Source organism: Sinohyriopsis cumingii, chromosome 16 (genome assembly GCF_028554795.1).
Source record: "Sinohyriopsis cumingii isolate HCF-2022 chromosome 16, ASM2855479v2, whole genome shotgun sequence".
NCBI lineage: Eukaryota > Metazoa > Mollusca > Bivalvia > Unionida > Unionidae > Sinohyriopsis > Sinohyriopsis cumingii.
In genome coordinates, this window is record NC_142976.1 from 90,373,898 (window position 1) to 90,397,629 (window position 23,732).

Genomic DNA, 23,732 nt, shown 5'->3' on the forward strand with positions numbered 1-23,732 from the left:
GTGCAAATGTAGTATAATATCTAATTTAAAATCACGTGATCTGGGTTGTGCATTAGTTAGATCTATCGATCTTATTACATTTACCTTCAAACGAATGATACATTTTAATGCGAAAACCCGCCTATGCAGGTAGATTGCTTCCAAATATGGTCACGCATTTTACAAACATTAAACCCCGCCTGTACACGCTGGTCGCTTCCCAATATGGTCATATTATCTTACCGTGTTAACCTCATTTACGTATTTGCAAAGATAGAAAGCAGTCGCGTATATAAAGCTCCGGACAACTGTCCAGGCAAAATAGCCTAGAGAATCGGAACAACAAAAAGAGCACCATCATCGAATAACAGGTAATTCTCTCTTTCTCATACAGACGCAAAGTATGCACAATGTCAGATACACATTTGACAAACATTTCAATACTGATTTAGAAATACTAGTCGAACAAAAATATAAAAAAAAAACTGATTGCTAAATAATCATTATGAATTTTTCAGTCTCATATAGGCCTGATAACTAATACATATCAAACATAATAAAATATAATTATTTGGATAGAGGTAAATTATATTTAGTACTTTGTTGCGCCTCACTAATGACAGACTCGCTAATGTTGAGGCAAATATTACATGTATGAAGCTATAAGCCACTATATTTAGTTCGTTAACAAATAGGAGATGCTAGTGAATTCATGTGATGCAACAGTGAATTATTCAATGCAAATGTAAATTACGACTGTGTTCTTCGACATCGCATTATGTAGCCATAAAACACTAGCAATTCATTAGCTCTAATATTCCGCTCCCGGAAAAAAAAAAAAGATGTTGCATCTACCAGAAAATCAGCCGTTGCAACTATTGTCAACATTCATGTAGCAATGCACGAATAATATTTGGTGACAGTGACAGCAATCAGGTTGAGATATATATATACACAGCACAAGAGATATTGTCATTGACACGGCAGATTGTACTAATTACGTCAACCTGTTATTCTATCTATTTTTCTTCGCTTTCTCTTAAGAAAAGCAATTTCTGAAATGAGTCTCGGTTTAATATTGACTTTTAAAAATAATTGAACAATTCCCTTCTTTTGCTCGCCAAGGCTTGCAAAAGCTGGAGATTATTATATTCGTTTAATAAATTCAGTATTCAATCGTTTTTCAAGTAGATTGTCTGTTGTCAAGTTTTATTTTACTGTCATAACGTTTTCAATTTTCTAACAGATGTACTTGAACGTCTATATATATATATATATATATATATATATATATATATATATATATATATATATATATATATATATATATATAGATAGATAGATAGATAGATAGATAGATAGATAGATATAATACAATATAATAAAGGAAATAGGCCAAAATCCATAATTATATAAATGCTTGCACGTTTTCAGTTCTACAGAATAAAATTGTATCAATCCCAGAACGACAATGTTTCGTTTTTGCACCAATTCTGGGTTATCAAGGGTCTTCCCACGTTTGAACTATTATAGTTAAGTACACGTTGTTTGGCAATAGCTTGAAAGAAGGTTCTTTAATGTTTGCACATAAGTGATGTTTTAAAGCACAAAAAAATTCGTTTGCAATTAGTTTCAGGTCAAAGATTATACTGACAGGACTGCTACAATAAAATTAAATAAAAAGATTTTGTCCATTCTCCCATCGTGCTCAAAATGTGCATACTTGCACCATTATGTTATATTGCTAAAATATGAATAATAAAGAAAGTTTCATGATTTTAAATAAGTTCTTAATAATAATACCATACTGTGTTTCTGAAATTTCTCCCCACCAGAGAAATATCTACTAAAATTCTGTTTCGATCATCGCCTATTCACACATTTGCGTGTTTGTGTGCTGGGTGCAGCAAGTCTATTATGATAGATACATAGCAAAATGGTGGGTAAGGATAAGGAAATATGGACATTCCCAATATGTACCTCACTTGGTGGAGACTTAATATCATGCTATTTAAACGTTTACAAAATCAAATGTAAATACTCCATGATATTTCCTGTGAGATTGCATTTTGTTCGCATGTTAATGCTACTCTGCATCGTTTTTCATTAGTATTTTCCTTTCTTGTGGGTCCTTTCGCTCACGTGACGACAACAGCAACATATACTACACACATTTATTATTGTGGTCCAAGGTTGACGTTGCCGGGGTGGAAGTGGGAGACAAGCGTCCCACTCCTCCAGAAATTCCCCTGCTTGTGTTTCTGATCGCCTCTGTCAACTACAATCCACCTCCTGGCTCGGCTTCGGAGTCAGACGGACCATATTTCCACTAAATGGAGACGGGGTGAAGGCGGGCCACTGGCGCTTTAAACCCAGTCGCTTCGGGTAGTTGGGACTCGTAAACCTTGGGTAGTAGCTCATCTAGGAGAAGGAAAACTCCAATTCCAAATCTCGGATGTATTGGGGCTATACCCACTCATGTGAAAGGCTAAGGGAGTAAACCCCAACAGAAATTCTGGAGACGGAGTCCATAAAGCGCTTTGACATTGGCTTCAACGTCGTTCCCGCAACTCCTGCGACGCCGTTGGTGCTAAGCTGTATCGGCATTCGTCGTTCACTTGGGTCCAACAGCTGAGTGTAGAGAAACGGGATCGGATGCATGCGCAACAGCTGATTCTCTATACCACCCTGCCCAGGCTTCGTAGCTCCACTAGAGAGGACACACCAGCATCGTCCTACGGTGTCGACACAACACTTGAAGAGGCAGTTTACCGGTTCTAAGTCAGAGCTTGGCGCCAGGGGTTACTTCTGAAGGTGGGAGAGATCACCATGTCTCACTGGACATAGTAATCTGTATTGTATGAAACATTAAATATGTATTATACTGAAACATACGTTTATCTAAAGTTTTAATTGTTCTTTTAATAAAAGCCATTTATCAAGCCCTAACATATATTCATGAATTTCTTTATGTGGAACATACTAGTTATCACACTACTTACAATTACGCCTGAAAAATATAATCTTGATTTTCTTGATACTAAAAATAAATGTGACCCTTCCCGCGTACCTCCAAAACATAAACGTGTTACAACTAGAACGTGTTCTAGAATGTTTTCTTTATAGTGAGTGAGATTAGATTTTGCCGTATATTATCTGTGGAAATACATTAAAATTCCTGAAGTAATACATACAAATGTATTCACTAGTTATTTTCTTTCGACTGATTAAAATAAACAAAAATATCTACTTATTACTCCAACTTGTGTTTCTTCCAAAACACGGATTTTGAAGTCATCCACAATAAAAACGCAGTGTGGGAATTTTAAAGCACAGACTGACTACAAACGACACTGAGATTTTTATTTGCTAATAATTTGACTACTTTCAGGTGTTTGTAGACTTGTTGAATTTTTATGTTAATTTTATACGTTAATTTCACTACCATGTGATGTCTCACAGAGTAATATCGTTTACATATGCATTATTGCATTACCTGTTTTCAGGGCATTATTGCACCTCTAGATATCAGGAAAATTAGTCACTTGCCTAAGGCTGTTTTAAGATGCAGGTACCTGTTATGCTAATTCTGTAAGGCAACACAATAACTTCCTTAAAGATGTGACAGGACACTCGTACCGGTTCTAGCAATGTTTTCAGGTCATATAACCTGTTAATCACTGTCTTAAAACACAAATACTTGTTATGGCAAGGCTGACAGATAACATGCTACTGTGCTAGTACTTATCACGTCGATTATGTGATACAGAACGTTCCAAAATATGTTAAGATACTAGTACCTCTTATGACAATGGTTATCCTGATTTGCCATGGCAATAGCTATACAACTTACACCTTACACGTTATATACGGTCGAATATATATGAAAACAGACCTTCTGAAAGCAAAGACATATAATCTCAGTATAAATAGTATTAACAGTATTGTGTCTCGAGCAACAGCATACATTATCTCAATCAATCAATCAATCCTCTCTGCGCCGTCTGGTGCTTGAGGCGACAGCAAGGGAGCACCATTTTGGTCTGTCGGCTGCTCTTTGGGTCTGCCACGGTTCCTTTTCCCCTGTGGAGTTCATCTCAGTGCCACCCTTGGTAGTGAGTCAGGGGGCATTCTGCAGACGTGGCCGAGCCATCTCCATCGACGAGTTGCAATGGTCTCAGCGATGGTGTTTGCGCCCGCTATGTACCGGAGTTCCTCATTCGAGATCATGTTTGGCCAGAAGATCCTCATGATCCGTCGCAGGCATTTGGTATGGAAAACTTCAAGCTTGCGTTCTATGTTAGCAGTGGTCTTCCAACACTCTGACCAGTACAAAAGGACGCTCAGCACGTTGCTCTTGAAGATACGGATCTTTGTGTGGGCGCTGAGGTTTGTTGACCTCCAGATGGGCTTCAGCATTGCGAAGGCCTGGTTATGTCGCCCCCTCCAAAAACAAAATGAAAAGAAAACGACAGCAACAAAACAAACAACCACAAGAAACCAAATAGACACCTGGGTAGGTTCTGACAAACATAGGAACTGTACGTGAAGGAATTGTGAGAAATAATTGTACGAAAGAACCCTTTTTTACGTAAAGGTTGCTTCCTTCATTGAGCGTAGATGCCATCCAAGTTAGAACTATTGTTTAGGTGAGTTAACCATTATGTATTCAAAGCAAGATTTCATAATTCATCAGATTACTGAAGGGGTGCCTTTGCACGTTATCAACATACTCGTATGGCGGGTATAATAATAATAATAATAATAATAATAATTGAAACAACAACAAAAACAACAACAACAATCATCGGACAAGTCATCATTATTTTCAGAAAATGAATTTCATTTCCGAACTTTGTCGAAGGCATTATTTATCAAGCGAATAAAGCGAAACATATCACAATGTAATTGTCGGTGTTGAGAGAATGTTCGGCTAGGGTTTTGCATATATGAAAATGTATCTCTTGTATAGGCGCTTATATGACTTTAAAGAGAGAGAAACAATAATTATCAGAGAACATCTGTGCATGTGTGTGTGTGTGTGTGTGTGTGTGTGTGTGTGTGTAAAGTGCACACGTGAGGAAATCTATTTTACTTTTAGCATTTATGAAAAATTAGCTGATCAAAGTACGTTCGTTCTGAAAAGTACATCTATTCACATTAATAAATACACTTATACCAAATATAAACAATTGTCATGTCAAATAACATCATTCAAAGAACGAGATACTTTCGTAACTTTACCTTATATACATTATAATTATGAGTCATAATCCATAATGTTTAAATACAATTTTTAATTCATAATATCCCTATGCGAGTGAAGACAGTAGACAGACACGGCTACTTCTAAATACATATGTGTAATACCTTTTATCCTTTGAAAATCCGTCGAGGGAATCTGATCATTAGAACACTGTTATGCCCGTGTCCGTCGGCAAAGCGTCAAAAGTCAGAATGTATATTCTATTTAAAATTAAAAGTTGTTGCATGCATCACTTATGCTAGCAAATATCATCTGTCACAACTAGATAATAAGAACATAAAAATAATATTTCTTAAATGGGTTATATACAAGCGGTTAGTAATGAATAATTTACACTCAAAGCTGGTCCCTTTTCGTGGTGTAAGGACGTCGGATTTTCTACTAGGTAGATACTAGAAAAAAGAATTCAAGCTTTGTAACCCTGTACAAAGTTAAAAGGATAAGATTTCTTTCAGCGGATGTTTGGCGATTAAACGTTATTCCTCATATCTTGAATTGTTACATCTACAAGCTAATTCTCTTTGAATAATGAGTGTTTAGCATGCATAGCCTGTTGATATCCTAATCGGTAAACACAGACCAACACTAACACAAGTAACATATAAAAGATAGAAAAGAAAGACATCTTTAGCAAGGACACAATGAATATCATCAAATTTTATGCTACCATGCCATAGACAACATTTAGAATACTACATTTAAAGAAAAAGTTTTTCAGGAGGTTTCAAAGACTAACTACCATCTCATCGAATTCCAGAGTTTGTACGATAGACAGCCAACCTGTAAGTTTGTAAACATTTTGATGTGCTGAATATGACCATTTGACCACAAGGATTATTAACAGGAAACGAAATTAAATTAGATCATGCAATCATGGAATTTAGAGCACCAACATTACTAAAGTAGCATTCAGGTTTACGATGACATCTTTGTTCGTAAACATATTATCAGATTGAATGACACTTAAGTACATCGCATTGACAAGGCATTAAACACATCAGCAGTTTATCCCATTTATTCTGTTTAAAGGTATCTAGACTTCATAGTTTCATTTCATCTGAGCATTATGGTTTCTTCCAAAACAGATTACATTGTTGTTTTGTCCCTCCTTTAAAAAAAAAAAGCACAAAGAGTGTACATTGTATCAAAACCCTTTGAAATAATTTTGCACTCTGACCATTTTGATTTTAAAATGTCAGCTCCGGAATGGTGGTTATAGCTTTGTAAGTTGCTATTCTGTTTACTTTATGCAAGGGACCCCCGGGTCGCAGAGTGTTCCTAAGCTCTCGCCTTAAAGATCACTCACATTTCATCTCTGTCCGCAGAGGCGAGGGTAGTGTCTTGATTCGACTAGCGTCGGAATATAAGAAAGCTTGCCACAAGCTTCCTTTTGGGTCTGTACTTCTTCCCGGGTCTTCTCTGGTTCTTTCTCCATCATATATACTGTCCGCTATGTAAGGCCTAACATGTGCTGAAAATGGCGTGAAACTCCGCATAATCAAATCTAGAGCAGTATGACTGAACAATTAAGTTAGCTTGACAAATATGAAACAGTAAATTATACCGGATATCCAATTTATCATCGGGATCTATAACGATGATTAGTTTCGACTGATTTACCTCTTTCTATCGTATGTCATATTTGATCGAAAATTTCGACAGATGATAATGATACAGACGAAAACGTATCACTATTTAGTCTCTATCAATTTAGTGCAAACTTCCTATTACTACAGTTAATAGGTCGCAAATGTTATCTTACCAAATCGACAAAGCATACATCCCGAAAAAATGATGCTAAAAGGTCGCTGATATAGGCAACACCAGGTTTTGACACAGTAATCAATTCTCATCTAAATAACCAACAGCTCCATATCCATGGATATTACTTTCCGATTTGTGAGGTGTATACTTGTTACCCTATATAAAACTCTTTATGCCTTGATATATGTCATAGTAATCCGGATTTATGACCATTTTATTCTCAAGATTTATGTATTTTCTTCCATCATGCCAATAGCTACAAACATCAATCCAATGGCCATTTATTGCGTTGCTAGAGACTTTCCTGTTGGAAATGTTATTCACGAAATCTTTGTTTTATGCAATGTTTATCGAAATTATAAGCTATCCTTAATTATTGCCTTCAAGAGAATATATAATGATGTATATTTGATTTAATTATATCTGATTTTATATATATTTATTTCAATTTAATTGTTTGTCAGTTTTAATTTGTTTTAATTATTTCATTAAATGCTATTGTAATGTAAATTTATTCACTGGAGATGATACTTTTTCCAGAAAATAGTTTGACCATAACTGTTCGTTTTAGTAAACCCCAGGTCCTGATCTTGATTCGAAATTAGTAGAAACAACGTAAATAAGTTCTATTTTTATTTTAAAATGATTGTTTGATGTCGAGGGCATGATGGGACTACATGATTTTAGATGTAAACAATTTTTATACTTTATTTCTTAGAGTAAAATGATTGGTTTTCATGAAGGTCTGGTTAAGCATACGAGATATAAACACGATCACGTGACCCCCTTTCGATTTTGCAACATGGGGATTTTAGAAACTGCGTTTAAGGACACGATATAACTTTTGTTTTGGAGAAATAATCTCAGTTGGGCTCTTACTCTGGAAAGTGTATACTGTGCTGTTTGGAGTTATTTCAGATTATTTTGATTCAAAAGGATTCATTCTTTTGTTTTGGAAAATACTTCTGCTCGTGTAAGATTCTTAAACAAAGACAGCTCTTATAAAAAATTTTATTCAGATTTCAAAAATCGGAGTGATATTTCTTGTTTCTACTAGGAACTGTATACTTCAACACACTACAGGTTCCAGCATACGTCTTTGTCTTTCATCTTAGATTTTTCGTCGGGACATGAACTTGAAATCATCAAATGTTATGCTACCATGCCATAGACAACATTTAGAATACCACAATTCAAGAAAAGGTTTTTCAGGAGGTTTCAAAGACTAACTACTATTAGGACTTTTAAAATTTTATTCGTGGATTATTCTTGGATTATTTTTGGATTTGATTATTAAAACTGTAAGATTATATTGTTTCATTTTAACAGAACTTTCCCAAGGAAATAAATTATTATATTTTTCAAAGCTTGTTGTTTTCACTCTTCCTTATGTTACTGTTTATTCGAGCCTAAACAGGTAACATAAGAATAGGCTTGAAAGGTGAAGACGGAAACGTGATATAAATTTATTTGATCCGCGATATGTTTTCCATATAATGAAGATAATTTGGATGGTGTGCGTCAAAATTTAGGAGTTGCTAGAGAGTTCTTATAACTGAACACTGGTAGACAGGTCTAGAAAATAAGTTGTATTTAATTAATTAATTAACACTGACTTAAGCCTCAATAATAACCATATACTGCACAAAAATACAATGCAGTTAATACAAATTATTACAAAAAGGTGTGATTGCTTTGGAAGATAACAATTTATTGGATGTTAAGTTAAAAGAAGAAAATCTAAACAAAGAATTAGCAGCTATTCAAACGAGCCGTTCTGAAACATCAACAAAACTAATCGAGCTGCTAAAAAGAAATTGAACTGAAGGCGATTGTACTTGATGTACTTGGCCGTTGTTTTGAGATCTATTGCACAATATGTAAATCACAAACATTCAAATGAAACGCCTATATTACTGGACAGAGAGAACTACATTTTTTACATTTACAGACTACAAGTTCAACGAATCATTCACTTGAGCATGAATCTTCAGCATGAGATTGTTTCCAGCATTGTGTAAAATAGGATAAATATAGTGATTCAGAAAGGTTTTCTTATATCACAACAAAAATCTATGTGGCTGTAAAAGCTCTGACAAGCATGGTTTATGTTTAAGGTTTCTAACTGATGCAACAGTTTACAAAAGCTACTAAGTATTTCTTTCATGAACACTAACATCACATTGAAATTAGTAACGTCATTATTTACAAGTTTTACTTGGAAATTCGTTGTATTTTTTCAGATTTGAGAAGTCTACACGATAATCGATTAAACCTGCTTGCAGTCTTCAATTAGATAACGTGCTATAAAATATTCACTTTCAAATAACAAATAGAGTCGTAGATGCCCACAAAATATCTTGTCGCAGAGGGTGGGGTAAATATTCCACATTCATTAAATATAGCATGACATTTAAAGTGTTGGTATAAAGCAAATCGATATACCAATAATGTTGGAATTTCAAATTGTGATCCGCCCATGGCGCAATAATACGAATATATAGACATTCTTTCAATTGCAGGCCTATTGATCAATGATGAATTTCTACTCATTCATTAATTATAAAAGACATATGAAAATAACGATAATAAGTATTAATAATCCATGTTTTCTAAATGAAAATAAAATGGCACACAATTCATCGGAATCATTTCTTTTTTCCATTCCCCTATCCCCTCTTGTGCGTATTGGACAAAATAAGCAAAAATCTGGAGTGAGAGAGAAAATCATATTGCGCTGGATGAAATCATTAAACCTGAACTTGCACCACGTAATCGACATTGATTTGGTTCGTCGTAACGGTACGTTTACCCTTTCCTTGGGATCTATCTACAATGTTCATAATATCAGTGATACATGGTTGAAATAGCCAGTCGATACTAAGCCTATATATATGAAATCTGTCGTTAACGAGGCACACATACTGTAGCGTATTTATCGCTTAGTTGTTGTTGTTTTTTTAAACCTATTATAATGTTCTAAAAAATGATTATTAATTATTAAATATAAAAATGTCCAAACGGTCGCTCCGCCTGCTCCCATTCTCTCTCTCTCTCTCTCTCTCTCTCTCTCTCTCTCTCTCTCAGGATTATCTAGCTTGATATGGTCGAAATCCATGAAAACACGAGCGTTGGGGATCTTGGCTTGTGTCATAAGAAGATGTCTCTCGATCTATGAATAATGGTAAATTTTATTCAAACCATACTAAGGAGAGAGAGAGAGAGTTGTATAGTCTTTAGAAATGTTAATTAAACCAGAATAATGACTTAGATGAAATGTCAATATAGTACAATATATTTTTAACGTGTTTGTATTACTCTACTTTCTTCATAAAAATCACATATGTTTAAGGCATGAGTGTGTCTTATATTGATTTATTAAATGTCAATAAAAATAGAAACTCAAAAACAAACCAGTCAACTTATCAATTTGCATATGTGATTGTGAACAACAACAACAATCATAGAACTATATTTTGTAGCTGACGGCTCGCTGAGATGTGAGGAGTTCATTCATTCGGCCAATAATCAGCAGCCCGGAGCATATCGTAGCTCCATTCAAAGTGCAAAAATGTGTATTTGTAGGTAATATATATATATATATATATATATATATATATATATATATATATATATATATATATATATATATATATATATATATATATATATATATATATATATATATATAATGTATTCTGTATCAATGATATACCACTTGTATAAAGTTTTCAGTTAAAGGAAACCCGGCAAGCCTCGTTTCCTTTTAATGAAACAATTAGACATCTGGTGGTTATATCATTGATACAGGGTACATACTATACATACAGGAGAGGCGATGGGTGCCGTTTATCCAAGGACCTGGGTTGGAATCTCCATAGGGTACAAATTAAAAATTATCTAATCTGTATGACAGTATTATATATATATATATATATATATATATATATATATATATATATATATATATATATATATATATATATATATATATATATATATATATCTGGATGGATGTTTAAAGTGGTAAGATATAAACTATTGATGCATTCATGCTCCATTATTGAGCCATTTATTGGTGTTTGCAAACTGGATTGAAGTTTGGTTTCTTTCTTGAGACTCGTAATTATTTGGATATATCTATTTGTAATTATCAGATTTAAACTTGCCATTTCTTCTCAATGTAATAAAGCTTGAAAATCGATATTTTGAATAACGGAAATTGTTATACTACAGTGAACTCTAAATTTACAAGTAGTGTTTTCCATGCGGATTCTATTGTAAGAAAGACATTCTACATTTGACTTTTATGATATGAAAAACTAAATCAAATAAAGTTTTGAAACTAAGATTTTACATTTGCGCAGGTATGTATTATGCTTGTACTTTACATTATGATGTACGAATGAGCTAGATTTTTGAAATGTTGATTGTAAATAGACATTTGCTACACATAGATGCAAAATGCTTTTCACTGAGAATGACAAGGCTCTTTTATTTTAGACAATGATGCGCAGATAAGAGGAAAGAGTCATCGGATGGTCTTTATGAGAATGTTCCTGCTGAAAACTGGCCAAGTAGCATTATCTGTTAAAAAGTAAATTAATAATCATATTTTGCTGGTGCCGAGTTAAACCTCCGCTGAATGATATAGTCTTTTAAAAATGGAATTTCTACACTCAACTATTAAAAAACTAACAGAGGACAGTGGACAAATACCCACAATAACAGACCCTGAAGAAAAATATATTTCTGGAACAAATGAGGATCCAGAAAACATGATTATGACGACAGAGTCTAGTAAAAGACCTGGAAAACCGAAAGGAGTTATAAGTGATAACAAAGGTCTAACAATAAGCTGGGATGTCCATTTATGCAACCTGCAAACTATAGAATTCTTTGAAATACAGTGGAAGGAAAATGAAGAGGAACAATGGTCAGGACGACAATGCACCAATGACAATTCTACAAAAATTACAGTTCCGATCACAGAATTGCAAATAAACACCACATACCAATTTAAAGTACGATGGATTACAAAAGAAGGCGCAGAAAGTCCTTTTAGTGAATTAAGTGATCATATCACCATCAAGACGTCACAAAAACCCGGAAAGCCGAAAGAAGTTATGAGCAACGATAAAGATCTTTTGCTAAGTTGGGATGTATCCTCAGCCGATCTTCAAATTGTGGACGTCTTCGAAATACAGTGGAAGGAAACACAAGTAAAAAGATGGTCAGGACGGAAAAATACAAATGACAATTCTCCATCAATCAAACTTCCAATCGCAGATTTTGAAAAGAATACTGCATATCAGTTCAAAGTACGATGGATAACACAAGAAGGAGTAGAAAGTCAGTTCAGTGATATAAGTGATGATATTATCATCAAGATTTCACAGAAACCTGGAAAACCGAAAGGAGTTATAAGTAACGAAACAGATCTCTTATTAAGCTGGGATGTCCCCTCAGCAGATCTTCAATCGGTTGACGTCTTTGAAATACAATGGAAGAAAACAGAAGAGAAAAGATGGTCAGGACGGAGAAATACAAATGACAACTCTCCATCAATCAAACTTCCGATCACAGATTTAGAAAAGAATACTGCATATCAGTTCAAAGTACGATGGATAACACAAGAAGGAGTAGAAAGTCAGTTCAGTGATATAAGTGATGATATTATCATCAAGATTTCACAGAAACCTGGAAAGCCAAAAGGAATTATATGTAACGAAACAGATCTCTTATTAAGCTGGGATGTCCCCTCAACCGATCTTCAATCGGTTGACGTCTTTGAAATACAATGGAAGAAAACAGAAGAAAAAAGATGGTCAGGACGGAGAAATACAAATCACAACTCTCCATCAATCAAACTTCCGATCACAGATTTAGAAAAGAATACTGCATATCAGTTCAAAGTACGATGGATAACACAAGAAGGAGTAGAAAGTCAGTTCAGTGATATAAGTGATGATATTATCATCAAGATTTCACAGAAACCTGGAAAGCCAAAAGGAATTCTAAGTAACGAAACAGATCTCTTATTAAGATGGGATGTCCCCTCAACCGATCTTCAATCGGTTGACGTCTTTGAAATACAGTGGAAGAAAACAGAAGAAAAAAGATGGTCAGGACGGAGAAATACAAATGACAATTCTCCATCAATCAAAATTCCAGTCGCAGATTTAGAAAACAATACTGCATATCAGTTCAAAGTACGATGGATAACACAAGAAGGAGTAGAAAGTCAGTTCAGTGACATAAGTGATGATATTATCATCAAGATTTCACAGAAACCAGGAAAACCAAAAGGAGTTATAAGTAACGATACAGATGTCTTATTAAGCTGGGATGTCCCCTCAACAGATCTTCAATCGGTTGACGTCTTTGAAATACAATGGAAGAAAACAGAAGAGAAAAGATGGTCAGGACGGAGAAATACAAATGACAATTCTCCATCAATCAAAATTCCAGTCGCAGATTTAGAAAACAATACTACCTACCAGTTCAAGGTACGATGGATAACACAAGAAGGAGTAGAAAGTCAGTTCAGTGATATAAGTGATGATATTATCATCAAGGTATTGCAGAAGCCTGGAAAACCAAAGGAAGTCACAAGGAACAATAACGATCTGGTCCTAGACTGGGATGTCCCTGCAACCCATATTCAATCTGTACAGTTCTTTGAAATACAATGGAAGAAAAAAGAGGATAAAACATGGGTAGGACGGAAGAGTACCAATGATAACTGTGCATCGATCAAAATTGCAATAAAAGATTTCGAAAAGAATATTGCCTATCAATTCAAAGTACGATGGACAACAGTAAAAGATGATGAAAGTCCGTTTAGTGATATAAGTGATGACATTATCATCAAGATGCCGCAGAAACCTGGAAAGCCGAAAGTAGTTGCTATTAACGATAAAGACATCTTAATAAGTTGGGAAGTTTCATCGTCCGATCTCCGGGAAATAGATTTTTTCCAAATACAGTGGAAGAAAAATGAAGATACAACATGGTCAGGGCGGAAATGCACAGATGACAATTCGACATCCATCAAAATTCCGACCACAGATTTGGTGCAAAACGTAGCCTACCAATTTACCGTACAATGGACAACTAAGGAGGATGTAGAAAGTCCGTTAAGTGATATAAGTGATGATGTAATAATTACAAGATCCCCTCAACAACCTGGAAAAATTTCATGTTCTGAAACGACAGCGACCTCTGTATGTTTGTCTTGGGAGAAGCCAAAAGGATCTGATACAGTATCTTACTATGAAGTCAAATACAGATCATGTAAAGAAGTTCAATGGTTGACTGCTAACACAAAACAGCCTTCGGAGTTGCTAGAGTTGAAAGATCTGAAGAGCAGTAACGATTACGTATTCAAGGTTAGAGCCATTTTTTCAGACGGTAATGATGGTCCATTTAGTGAAGTCAGTGATACGGTTACAACACAGGAATCGCTAGCCACTAGGGTGAAGAAAGATGCTAAGAAAATAAACTCGGGAAACCCACAGATATACAAAATACCCCTCATATTTTCAGAAGAAACGACGAACAACAAAACTATGACAAGAAAAGGAAGGTTTGGTAGGTAGTCATGTTTTGATCGTAAATTTACTGAGGTACATTTAAAATGTTATTGTCATTGTCTTTGCCATATGGATTGTTGACGGTTCTGCGGAAGAGAGATTAGATATCTTCAAATCTTTGATATTTTTCTGCTTCTTCAAGTGAACATTGCTTAACAAGTATGCACTAAAGTGAGAATGAAGACCGTCAATCTAATGCGTAGAGCTATTTTGGAAATATTTACCTTTTAATATCAAAACAAACTAATCACCATGCATCACTAATGTTTTGCCAACACTTCAATGAAAGAATGCCTCTGTTACTCAGATATGGTAGGCACTATGTTTGTCCATCTTCTTGTTTATCCCTTTCTTGTGCAAATCTTGAATGTGAATATGTTGGAGTTTTAAAAATTCCAAACCTCCCGCTAATGTACAAGATTAACTGGACTCGAATTCCCAATCTTAGTTTTTATAATTACCGTATGTTTCAAAGTATTTAAAGGAAGAAAAAAAAACAAATTATCCCAATAGTAAATTATTTCCATACAAAAAATAAAAAAGGTACTAGAAAAAAATTTGCCATATATAATCTGCTGTAAGACATTGTATTTCAATGCCTTCTGTCTACCAATATGCATTCAGTGCAATGTTTTCCAGGTCAAAGAGATCAGCTACGTCCAACAAAGACCATCATGGTTGTTGGGGCGACTGGCTCTGGGAAAAGCACTTTGATTGATGGCATGATCAACTACATAGTGAATGTAGCTTGGGAGGACGATTTTAGATTTACTCTGATTGATTTGACTGAAGACGAGAAGCAAAATGCAGGCAAACAGGTAGGTAAACATTATTTATAATTAGGCGCTAGATCCTCCCAATGTTATAAGTTACGAAATGACATGATAATAATACATGCGTCGTTAAATAAAGAAGCTAATATTTTTTGTTTTGGCAATTCTATTTTAAAAGTACTTTAATATTGAAAATAGAGCAAGAATACTCCTATAATGCAACGAAGTAACATGTTCTATGTAACGTGTGTGAAATATACAACACATAGCAATGACAATTTTATAGTACTCAAAATATTTTAGAAAACCTTAATGAAGTAATAATTCATTCATTCTGAAATGTAAGGAAACGACTGACTAACCCAGAGGATCCTGGTTGTCTTAAGGCTCTTAATGATTCGTTTAGACTATTGGTTTGCTAATAAAATACATTGTAGACTGAATATTTATATTGATTATTTTCAGATAGTTTCGTAAGAAAATTAATACTCTTTACAAAAGAGGTTTCATTGAAAGTAAGTGACTAAAAGAAACAGGCGCGAACTATAGCTTTAATGTCATTTACACTTTAATGAAGATTTTTGACAAAGTTGTATAACTTGAATTATATGATTGGCTTCGCTGTGTTAAAATCCAGGCAATAATCAACAGGCTATATTTTTCCCAAAAAAATTAATTAGTAAACTCCTAATCACGATAAGCCATGGGTATTTTATGGTTACATTTATAGGTTGCAATGTACATATAGGATCATTCTTGATCGATAGTACACAGGATCATTCTTGATCGATAGTTCACAATGGTGAAATTTCTCAGCGACTTAAACCCCGTGAAAAACACCGACCCAAGGGAAGCTAATGGCAAGCTTTCTCACATATCCACATTAGTCAAGCCCGAGACTCTAAACCCACACAGATAGCGGTATGTTGGCATTGATCGGTAAAGGCGAACACTTTAGACAGCAGATAGGCACAGGGGCCCCATTAACTTATAAATATCCACAATTTGATTTTCTATGTGCCCTTTCAACAATTTCCTCCCACAGGCTACGAACGGAACCCACTTCCGTCATATGATAACAGGATATAAGCTAAAACTGACATCATCTTTAGTCAAATAATCAAATTTCAAGCATTGTTTCATATTTATATAATGTAAATTACAACAAGGTCCATTGCTCCTACTATCGCTTTCAAATTCTTTGGATAACATCATTATAAAATTACTTTATCCACGTAGCTGACATGGCAAATCTCCTTGCAATACTATATGTGTTTTACTCGAGAGCAAATGGAAACAAAGATTATAACTGAAAGACTGTTAAACACTTCTCAAAAGGCTTTAAATATATTATTGTATTAATAATATAGGTTTAAACATCCCAATGTCACAGAATGGAAAAGTAGGTTTTGGAAACATTTCAGAGAGGGATACATAAAGGCGTAATAAAATGAACTGATCTGAAATTATATGTTTGTCTTTACCCATGTTAAGTTAAATGCATCTATTTTGGTATCTCAAGAGCAATTCACATAGGCACTGTAAATAAAGTTTAGAGTTTGATAATCACAAAACGTGATAGAGGTGAATGCAGATAAAACTATACATAATTAGAAATGAGAGTGAGAGAGATAGATAGATATTGATTCTAAGAAACTTAGTTAGCCTGCTTAGATTGTGCTGACAAGTGCATATATTTGAACCTCTATACATTTCAAATAACACTCTTATACGGCACGAATTTAGAGTTTTTGATTTGTTTTAAAATTTGAAATCTTTGCATTCAAGTAGTTACTCAAATAAAAAATTTCAAAGCCCGCAGAGTGGTGTTTCTGTTGTGCTTATTTTCGTAATAAAGTAAAGGAACCGTGAACCTGTGCACCTCGCTCCTAGTTTTCTGACTCAATGTGTATGTTGCAAAAACACAGAAAGTGAATGGTTGAAATTCAAATATCAGACAGAAAAATAAGTACGTATACAGACATGTGCATGTGAAAACTTTGAGTTCCGAAATTCGATTCCAAAGTTAAAATTTGCCAAAGTGCACAGAGAGAAGTCTTTACAACCATGAATACAATTATATTAAGCCATTCTAATAATAAGAAAGACAATTTGAAAACAATTTTTAACAATCCATCAAAATAAACTTTTAAGAATTGTAACTGATCTTTTAGATGATATACGTTTGTTGAACAATCGTTGGTAAATTTGTTTCACATAATAGCATTAGGTATAGTACCGAAAGTATAAAAAGAGTCCATAAGCCCTAGATCTTTCATAATAATTGCATTATGGAAGTATGATACGTGACATATGTAATGTAGAATTTTTTATCTTGTAGATTAAGGGAGAAAAAATAAATATTTATTCTACAGTTGAAGACGATCCACATCCTTTAATAATTAGCATAATGACTTCGATTTTTATATTTTTTACTTGTAAACCTAATAAGAATATTTGAAACAAATACATATTAAATGTGCAATTACAGACAGCAAATCTGCTATGGATCAGAAGTATTTTCTTCTCACCATGTTCATACCAAAGTCTAGCAAATATGTTGAAAAATGGTAACAAGGAGCCATCTTGAGAAAAAGTGTTTTCTGAAATATGAAATAAAGCGAACCACGCACCGTCCAAAATTGATTGTGAATTAAGCACAGGAAACGAATTAAACATTTCTAACATCTTTTTTAATTAGTTGGTACGTGAGTTGGAATTTTTTGGCATCCTCTGAAGTATTATTTTCTATATAATTATACGAAATAGGCGCTATATGCACTTCCCAGTGACAGAGCAAGGCATCCGACCTACGATGACCTGAAATGCTACTAAATCGGCATCCACCTACTTCAAACACAAATAAAATGATGAAGCAAGAAAAGAATAAAACGATTCATAGCTGATTGCAAGTATCAGCAAATGTCCTTGACAACAATTATTTAGTTTCTAAACGTTAGTATGCTGCAAATGTCTATCTTAGTTTAGGTAGGAAAGGGCAATGGGTACGAAAATAATAAGAGCAAGGATTAAAAGCCAACACCCATGGAAGAAATCCTTGAGAACTGCCCATGAATGAGTAGTAGAATTCGAAATGTTTATAAGTTCATTTATTTTATGTCATGAGCATTATACTGCCCACACGCCTCTCTAGTTACGGTCATGTATGATAGGTCATATACAACGTTGGGCTATATATGTTTTTGTGATGCGACATTTTACAATTTGATGAGGTGCATGATAATCTAATCAGTACTGCTTAATTAATATCAGACAAGTGTTTATTTTACAACGTTATTTTTAATTATTTACGAAATTAGGGTAAATGTCTCAATTAACATTCTCTTTGTTTATATAAAGAAGTATTAACATACTGTACCATGAATGGGATTTCCTGAGTTGGGACATATTCATTACCATATACTTACGAATGGATTTTCCCAAATTGATATGAAATTTTCTTGTCTTTCTATAGGTTTTGTTGTGATTTATTGTGGTAATGTATGATAATAAAAGACGTGTCAAACATCTGATCAATAATGCTAGAATTTAGATCCTCCAAATTTAAAACTATGATACTTTTGTAAAATAAATATTGGAAACGTTCTGTTACATTTAATATTTTTTCCTATTGACTCGTAAGCACTTTTAATCTTACTTTTGTGTTTTTCTTTTATGTCTAAGACCTTAAAACAGTTCCTACCTTTATATAAAATAATGCATTTGAAATAAACAAATTAATTTCAAGGCAAACAGAAATGCAAGCATAGATCTGAATATGTGGCCTGATTACCAGTCGCAAAACCAAAACGTCCTTGAGCCCGTTTCCGTTTTTTTCCCCTTTTGTTCTTTTTCTTTGTTTATAACTGGCAATCTATAAATACACAAATAATAAGCGACGGAATTAACATATTACATTCTTTGTAGGCCATCTGGCAAACAAGCTGGATCACATGCTACGAGGTTAACTACCAGCACGGAAGTCGGCTTCAGTACAATTTGAATATCATTGATACACCAGGATTTGGTGACACTCGAGAAATTGAATACGACAAGAGGATTGTCGATCAAATCCGTGAATTCTTTATGGCAGCTGGAGATCAATGTATAGATAGTATAGATGCAATTTGCTTAGTTACACAAGCGCCCCTGGCAAGATTGACGCATACTCAGAAGTATATATTTGACTCGATCCTATCTGTATTTGGAAAAGATGTAAAAGACAACATATTTGTTCTGATCACATTTGCAGATGGCAAAGAACCGCTAGTTCTTGCAGCCTTAAAGGAAGCGAATGTTCCGTTTCAGCAAAATTTTAATTTTAACAACTCTGCCTTGTTTGCGTGCTCGAATGCCACAGAACTAATTTCCCAAATGTTCTGGAAATTAAGTATCACCAGTTTTGATAATTTTTTTGACAAATTATTAAAGGTACAACGAAGAAGTCTCGAGCTAACTTCAAAGGTCCTAGCGCTAAGGGAACAGATAGAAAATACAATTGAACGCCTTCGGCCACAAATTCAAGACGGTCTTCACAAGTTGAATACACTGAAAGCAGAAAGAGAGATATTGGAAAAGCACAAGAGAGACATAGAATCCAATCGAAACTTCACGTATATGACCGAAGAAATTCACCAGCGAAAAGTGGATACAAAACCTGGACAGTACGTCACAAATTGCTTCGTCTGCAATTTTACGTGTCATCTACCGTGCTCGTACGCCGATGACAGCGAAAAAGCAAAGTGCTGCGCCATGGGAAAAGACGGAAATTGCACAATATGCAAAGGCAAATGCCATTGGTCGAAACATAGAAACAACTCTTTCTATTACGAAACCTACATCGAGAAAGTAGAGCGGACATATGAAAATTTGAAGACGAAGTATGAATCTGCTGTTACTGGAGAACAGAAACTAGCATCCACGATACAAACAATTCAATCAGCATTCAAAGCTCTCGGGAGAAGCGTTATGTCGATGATGAAGACAGTCAGGGACAATATCAACAAATTAGAACAAGATGCTTTGAAACCAAACCCACTAAATGAGGTCAACTATGTCAAACTGTTGATTGATAGCGAAAAGAGAGAAGCGAAAGTGGGCTGGGAAGCTCGAGTGAAATTACTAGAGGAAATGAAAACGAAAGCCGAGTTGGTACAGAATATACCAAATAAAAGTAGTGATTGGACTGACGACGAAGTCGAAATTTTTTTAAAAAGTGTATAGCTCACGTGTTGTTGAAAGTTCCATATTTTTGTTAGTTCTGGTCTGCATATAAATGTATATAATTACATTGAAAGTGAGGAGAAAAAGTACGTACTAGGTTCGGCATTGGAATACATTTTAAATTAACCCATGCCTTAATGTCGACTACTGTACTTTTACACTCTCCCATAAATATATATTTATAAATATTTTATCTTGTAACGTTTTTGTAGTCAAACTTACTTGGGAAGATAAAAATTTGTGATATTCGTGCTATTCTTTAATTGTTGTCATTTTGTTGTGGCATTACAAGTGATTAAAAACGTTTTACTTGTTCTCATGAAATGGATTCTTAATGCTTGAAATTTAGAAAATTTGTAACAAATGCTGAAATAATAACTTCTGCATTTATTAATAAGATTATAATTTATTTATAAGCATCAATTTATAAAGAAGGACTTTCAGATTAGAATTGGATTTGTTTACCATGTCATCACTAATCAATTTCAAAAACTAAGTAAAGGAACACTTAATAGTTATTGTGCCAAAGGATGGTGGAAGAGCAAATCGCACTGTACAACTTTGATATAATATACATTGTATGGGAATAATGGTACATGCAAATAAAGATATTACAGTTTACCAACATGGTGGGTAAAATTACATTATTATCGTTTTGAAGTTTTGCATTAAAACAATACATTAATCGATATTTCTGTATTCATTAGTGTTTTGTTATTATAGAGTGTCCGCTTGATGGAAGTCAAATGGACTGGTAATGTGATCACTGATAGAAGTATTTGATTACTCCTGTATAGTGCTTGATATAATGATATAAAATACAAAAGTGAACTTTCCTTCTGAGTTGTGTCTTTATCGAGTGGGGATATGGATGGACACAAGTTCCCGTAATAATCTTTCTCACTCTTTCTTTCTCATATATATAAGTCTTTATGCGTCTATATGTTTTTTATCCATAACTTACTAATGTTCATCAGCGAAAAGTCAGGAAATTTTATGATCATAATCTGTCCTGAGCTTTACTGTCTTATTAAGTCATTACTTTTATTTGCTTTCCACGTCAGCTCACGCTCACACACGTATATCAAGAAGGTAACCTATAAACAGTCATCGAATTAATAATGGGATAGCTGATACAGAATGAAGGGTTCAACAGAATTTTGTTTGCTTCTTCTTTTACTCTAGCATAAACACATGTTTGAATTCACACACACACGCAAACTTATACAAAATGCGCAGACGCAATGTCTTAATGTTAATATTCTCTACTGTCTCTCCTTCTCTGACACACACATATAGTAAAACAAACGTAATACACTTGCCTGATTACACTAACTCTCTCTCTACCCCCACTCCGAGATCCCACCTCAATCCACACACACACAACACACACACACACACACACTCATACACACACATGGATTTTGTCTATGCATTAGGATGGTCCCGATTTTCTGTGATATCAATGAGACAGCATATAAACAATTACAGAATCGATGATGGGAAATTTGTTATTGAAAAACTGATGGATCTTTCACTTCTTTTGTACTCTTCATTAACCATACCTTTAACTGCATACACAAATTCATGAAAATATACACAAGCAAATGTTGTATATTTTATTTGTCCTTCTGTCTCTTTGGGAAAAAACGAGATATTTCGGTGCCAAGTAAATGGATAAATTACAACTTTAATTATCTCATACCGAACTACATTTCCTGAGGAAAAAAAAACTTATTTCATCAAGGCGCTTATTCAAGTTGAAGAACTGCTACTACAAACACACACACGAATGCAATCACGCACAATACTACATCTACAGCTATTACTACTAGCAGCAGAGGGGGTGAATCTTACAACTTTTATAGGGTTCCAAATGCCGAAATAAACCCTTTATGGAGGGCGAATCCTACAAGTTCGAAATGCCGAAATAAACCCTTTATGGAGGGCGAATCATGCAAGTTCCAAATGCCGTTGTAAACACAATTGTCGCCGTTGTTGCTGCGTTTTGTTGTCGTCGCCCCCTCTGCTGCTTGCGTGTGTCCTTTTTTGAAAACCAATTTATCCAAAAATCGTATCTAACCCGACTCGATACCGTGTTCGAGGATCATGTAAATTTATTGTTATAAATCCGTGCGGGGTTGCCTGAGCACGACTAAATAAATTCTTAAACTTAATTATGTCCATATCACCGCTGCACCAAGTCTGATGTATATTTCGTAACGTGTGTGTATCAACTCCGTTAAACACAGCAAGAATATTAGTTATCCCTGATCACTTTAGGAATTTGGGTGTATCGCTGGGTTACATGAATCACATCAGTGTGTTTGTGCCTGCCTCTGGAAAATATCCTGGCAGGATTTGATTGTTTATCCAACATCACATCATCATACACGACTAAATTATTAATGAATCCATCAATATCTTCTACAGATGGTCCTTCATTAATGTCAGTTATAAATTCAACAACATTATCATCGTTTTCATTTAACGATTTTGCCCTTTCATTAAAATCTTTTAACACTTCGTAGCATGGTTGATCGTCCACAGATGGAGTTACCAAATACAACTTATCCCACTTCATCCATTTCATTATCAAATTAAGTAACAATTGCGCCTTACCACTCCCAGATGGTCCAATTTTAATCATACGAACAGAGTTTGGTAGTGCTGCGTGATGCTTAAATGGTTCTCGTTTCCTTGTAGCAGAAAAGTCAGTGATCTCCATTAGATATTATAAAGAAATATGGATTTATATCGTGTGAAATGTAGAGCACGTACCCCAACAAGTGATCTAACAACCATTACAACAAAAAATAACAGATCTGCGGTTTCGCGCAAGTGTGAACGATGCGGTACAAAAAAAGTTTAAATTTATTTCCCTGACTCCGTCAGGTGGCAAGTCAGCGCCAAAACCAAAGTCAGCGCCAAAACCAAAGCCAAAACCAAAGTCAGCTATAAAAAAGGAGGTGATATTGCCGCCAAATTAGGACAATTACCAGGGGCTTCCTGGGCTAAATACCCAGGAGAAAAACATCTCCCAGGATATAATTACTGTGGTCCTGGAACCCGACTTGATATCATACTTGATGACGAAGATCGACCAAAACCAGGTGAGTATCCGATAAATGC

At 34.6% G+C, this 23,732-nt stretch overlaps 1 protein-coding gene across 3 annotated transcripts; it reads left to right on the forward strand.

Annotated features, from left to right (window-relative positions):
* Positions 1-259: 259 nt before the first annotated feature.
* On the forward strand, positions 260-21,436 carry LOC149780979 (twitchin-like). 3 transcript variants are annotated; one of them, XM_089938090.1, is made up of 4 exons: positions 260-350; positions 11,513-14,602; positions 15,244-15,422; positions 19,305-21,436. In XM_089938090.1, exons 2-4 carry the CDS (start codon positions 11,674-11,676, stop codon positions 20,598-20,600), a joined length of 4,404 nt encoding a protein of 1,467 aa, XP_089794216.1. In that variant the 5' UTR covers positions 260-350; positions 11,513-11,673; the 3' UTR covers positions 20,601-21,436. The 3 variants fall into 3 exon arrangements, with proteins under 3 accessions (XP_089794216.1, XP_089794217.1, XP_089794218.1); XM_089938091.1 differs by lacking the exon at positions 260-350 and adding an exon at positions 10,765-10,891; XM_089938092.1 differs by lacking the exon at positions 260-350 and having other exon boundaries at positions 11,277-14,602.
* Positions 21,437-23,732: the final 2,296 nt, after the last annotated feature.

Bases quoted from the DNA above. Each gene is read 5' to 3' on its own strand.
- LOC149780979 (XM_089938090.1), top strand. From the start codon at position 11,674: ATGGAATTTCTACACTCAACTATTAAAAAACTAACAGAGGACAGTGGA. The intron at 14,603-15,243 runs GTAGGTAGTCAT...AATGTTTTCCAG, and splicing joins GACAAGAAAAGGAAGGTTTG to GTCAAAGAGATCAGCTACGT. The intron at 15,423-19,304 runs GTAGGTAAACAT...CATTCTTTGTAG, and splicing joins AGCAAAATGCAGGCAAACAG to GCCATCTGGCAAACAAGCTG.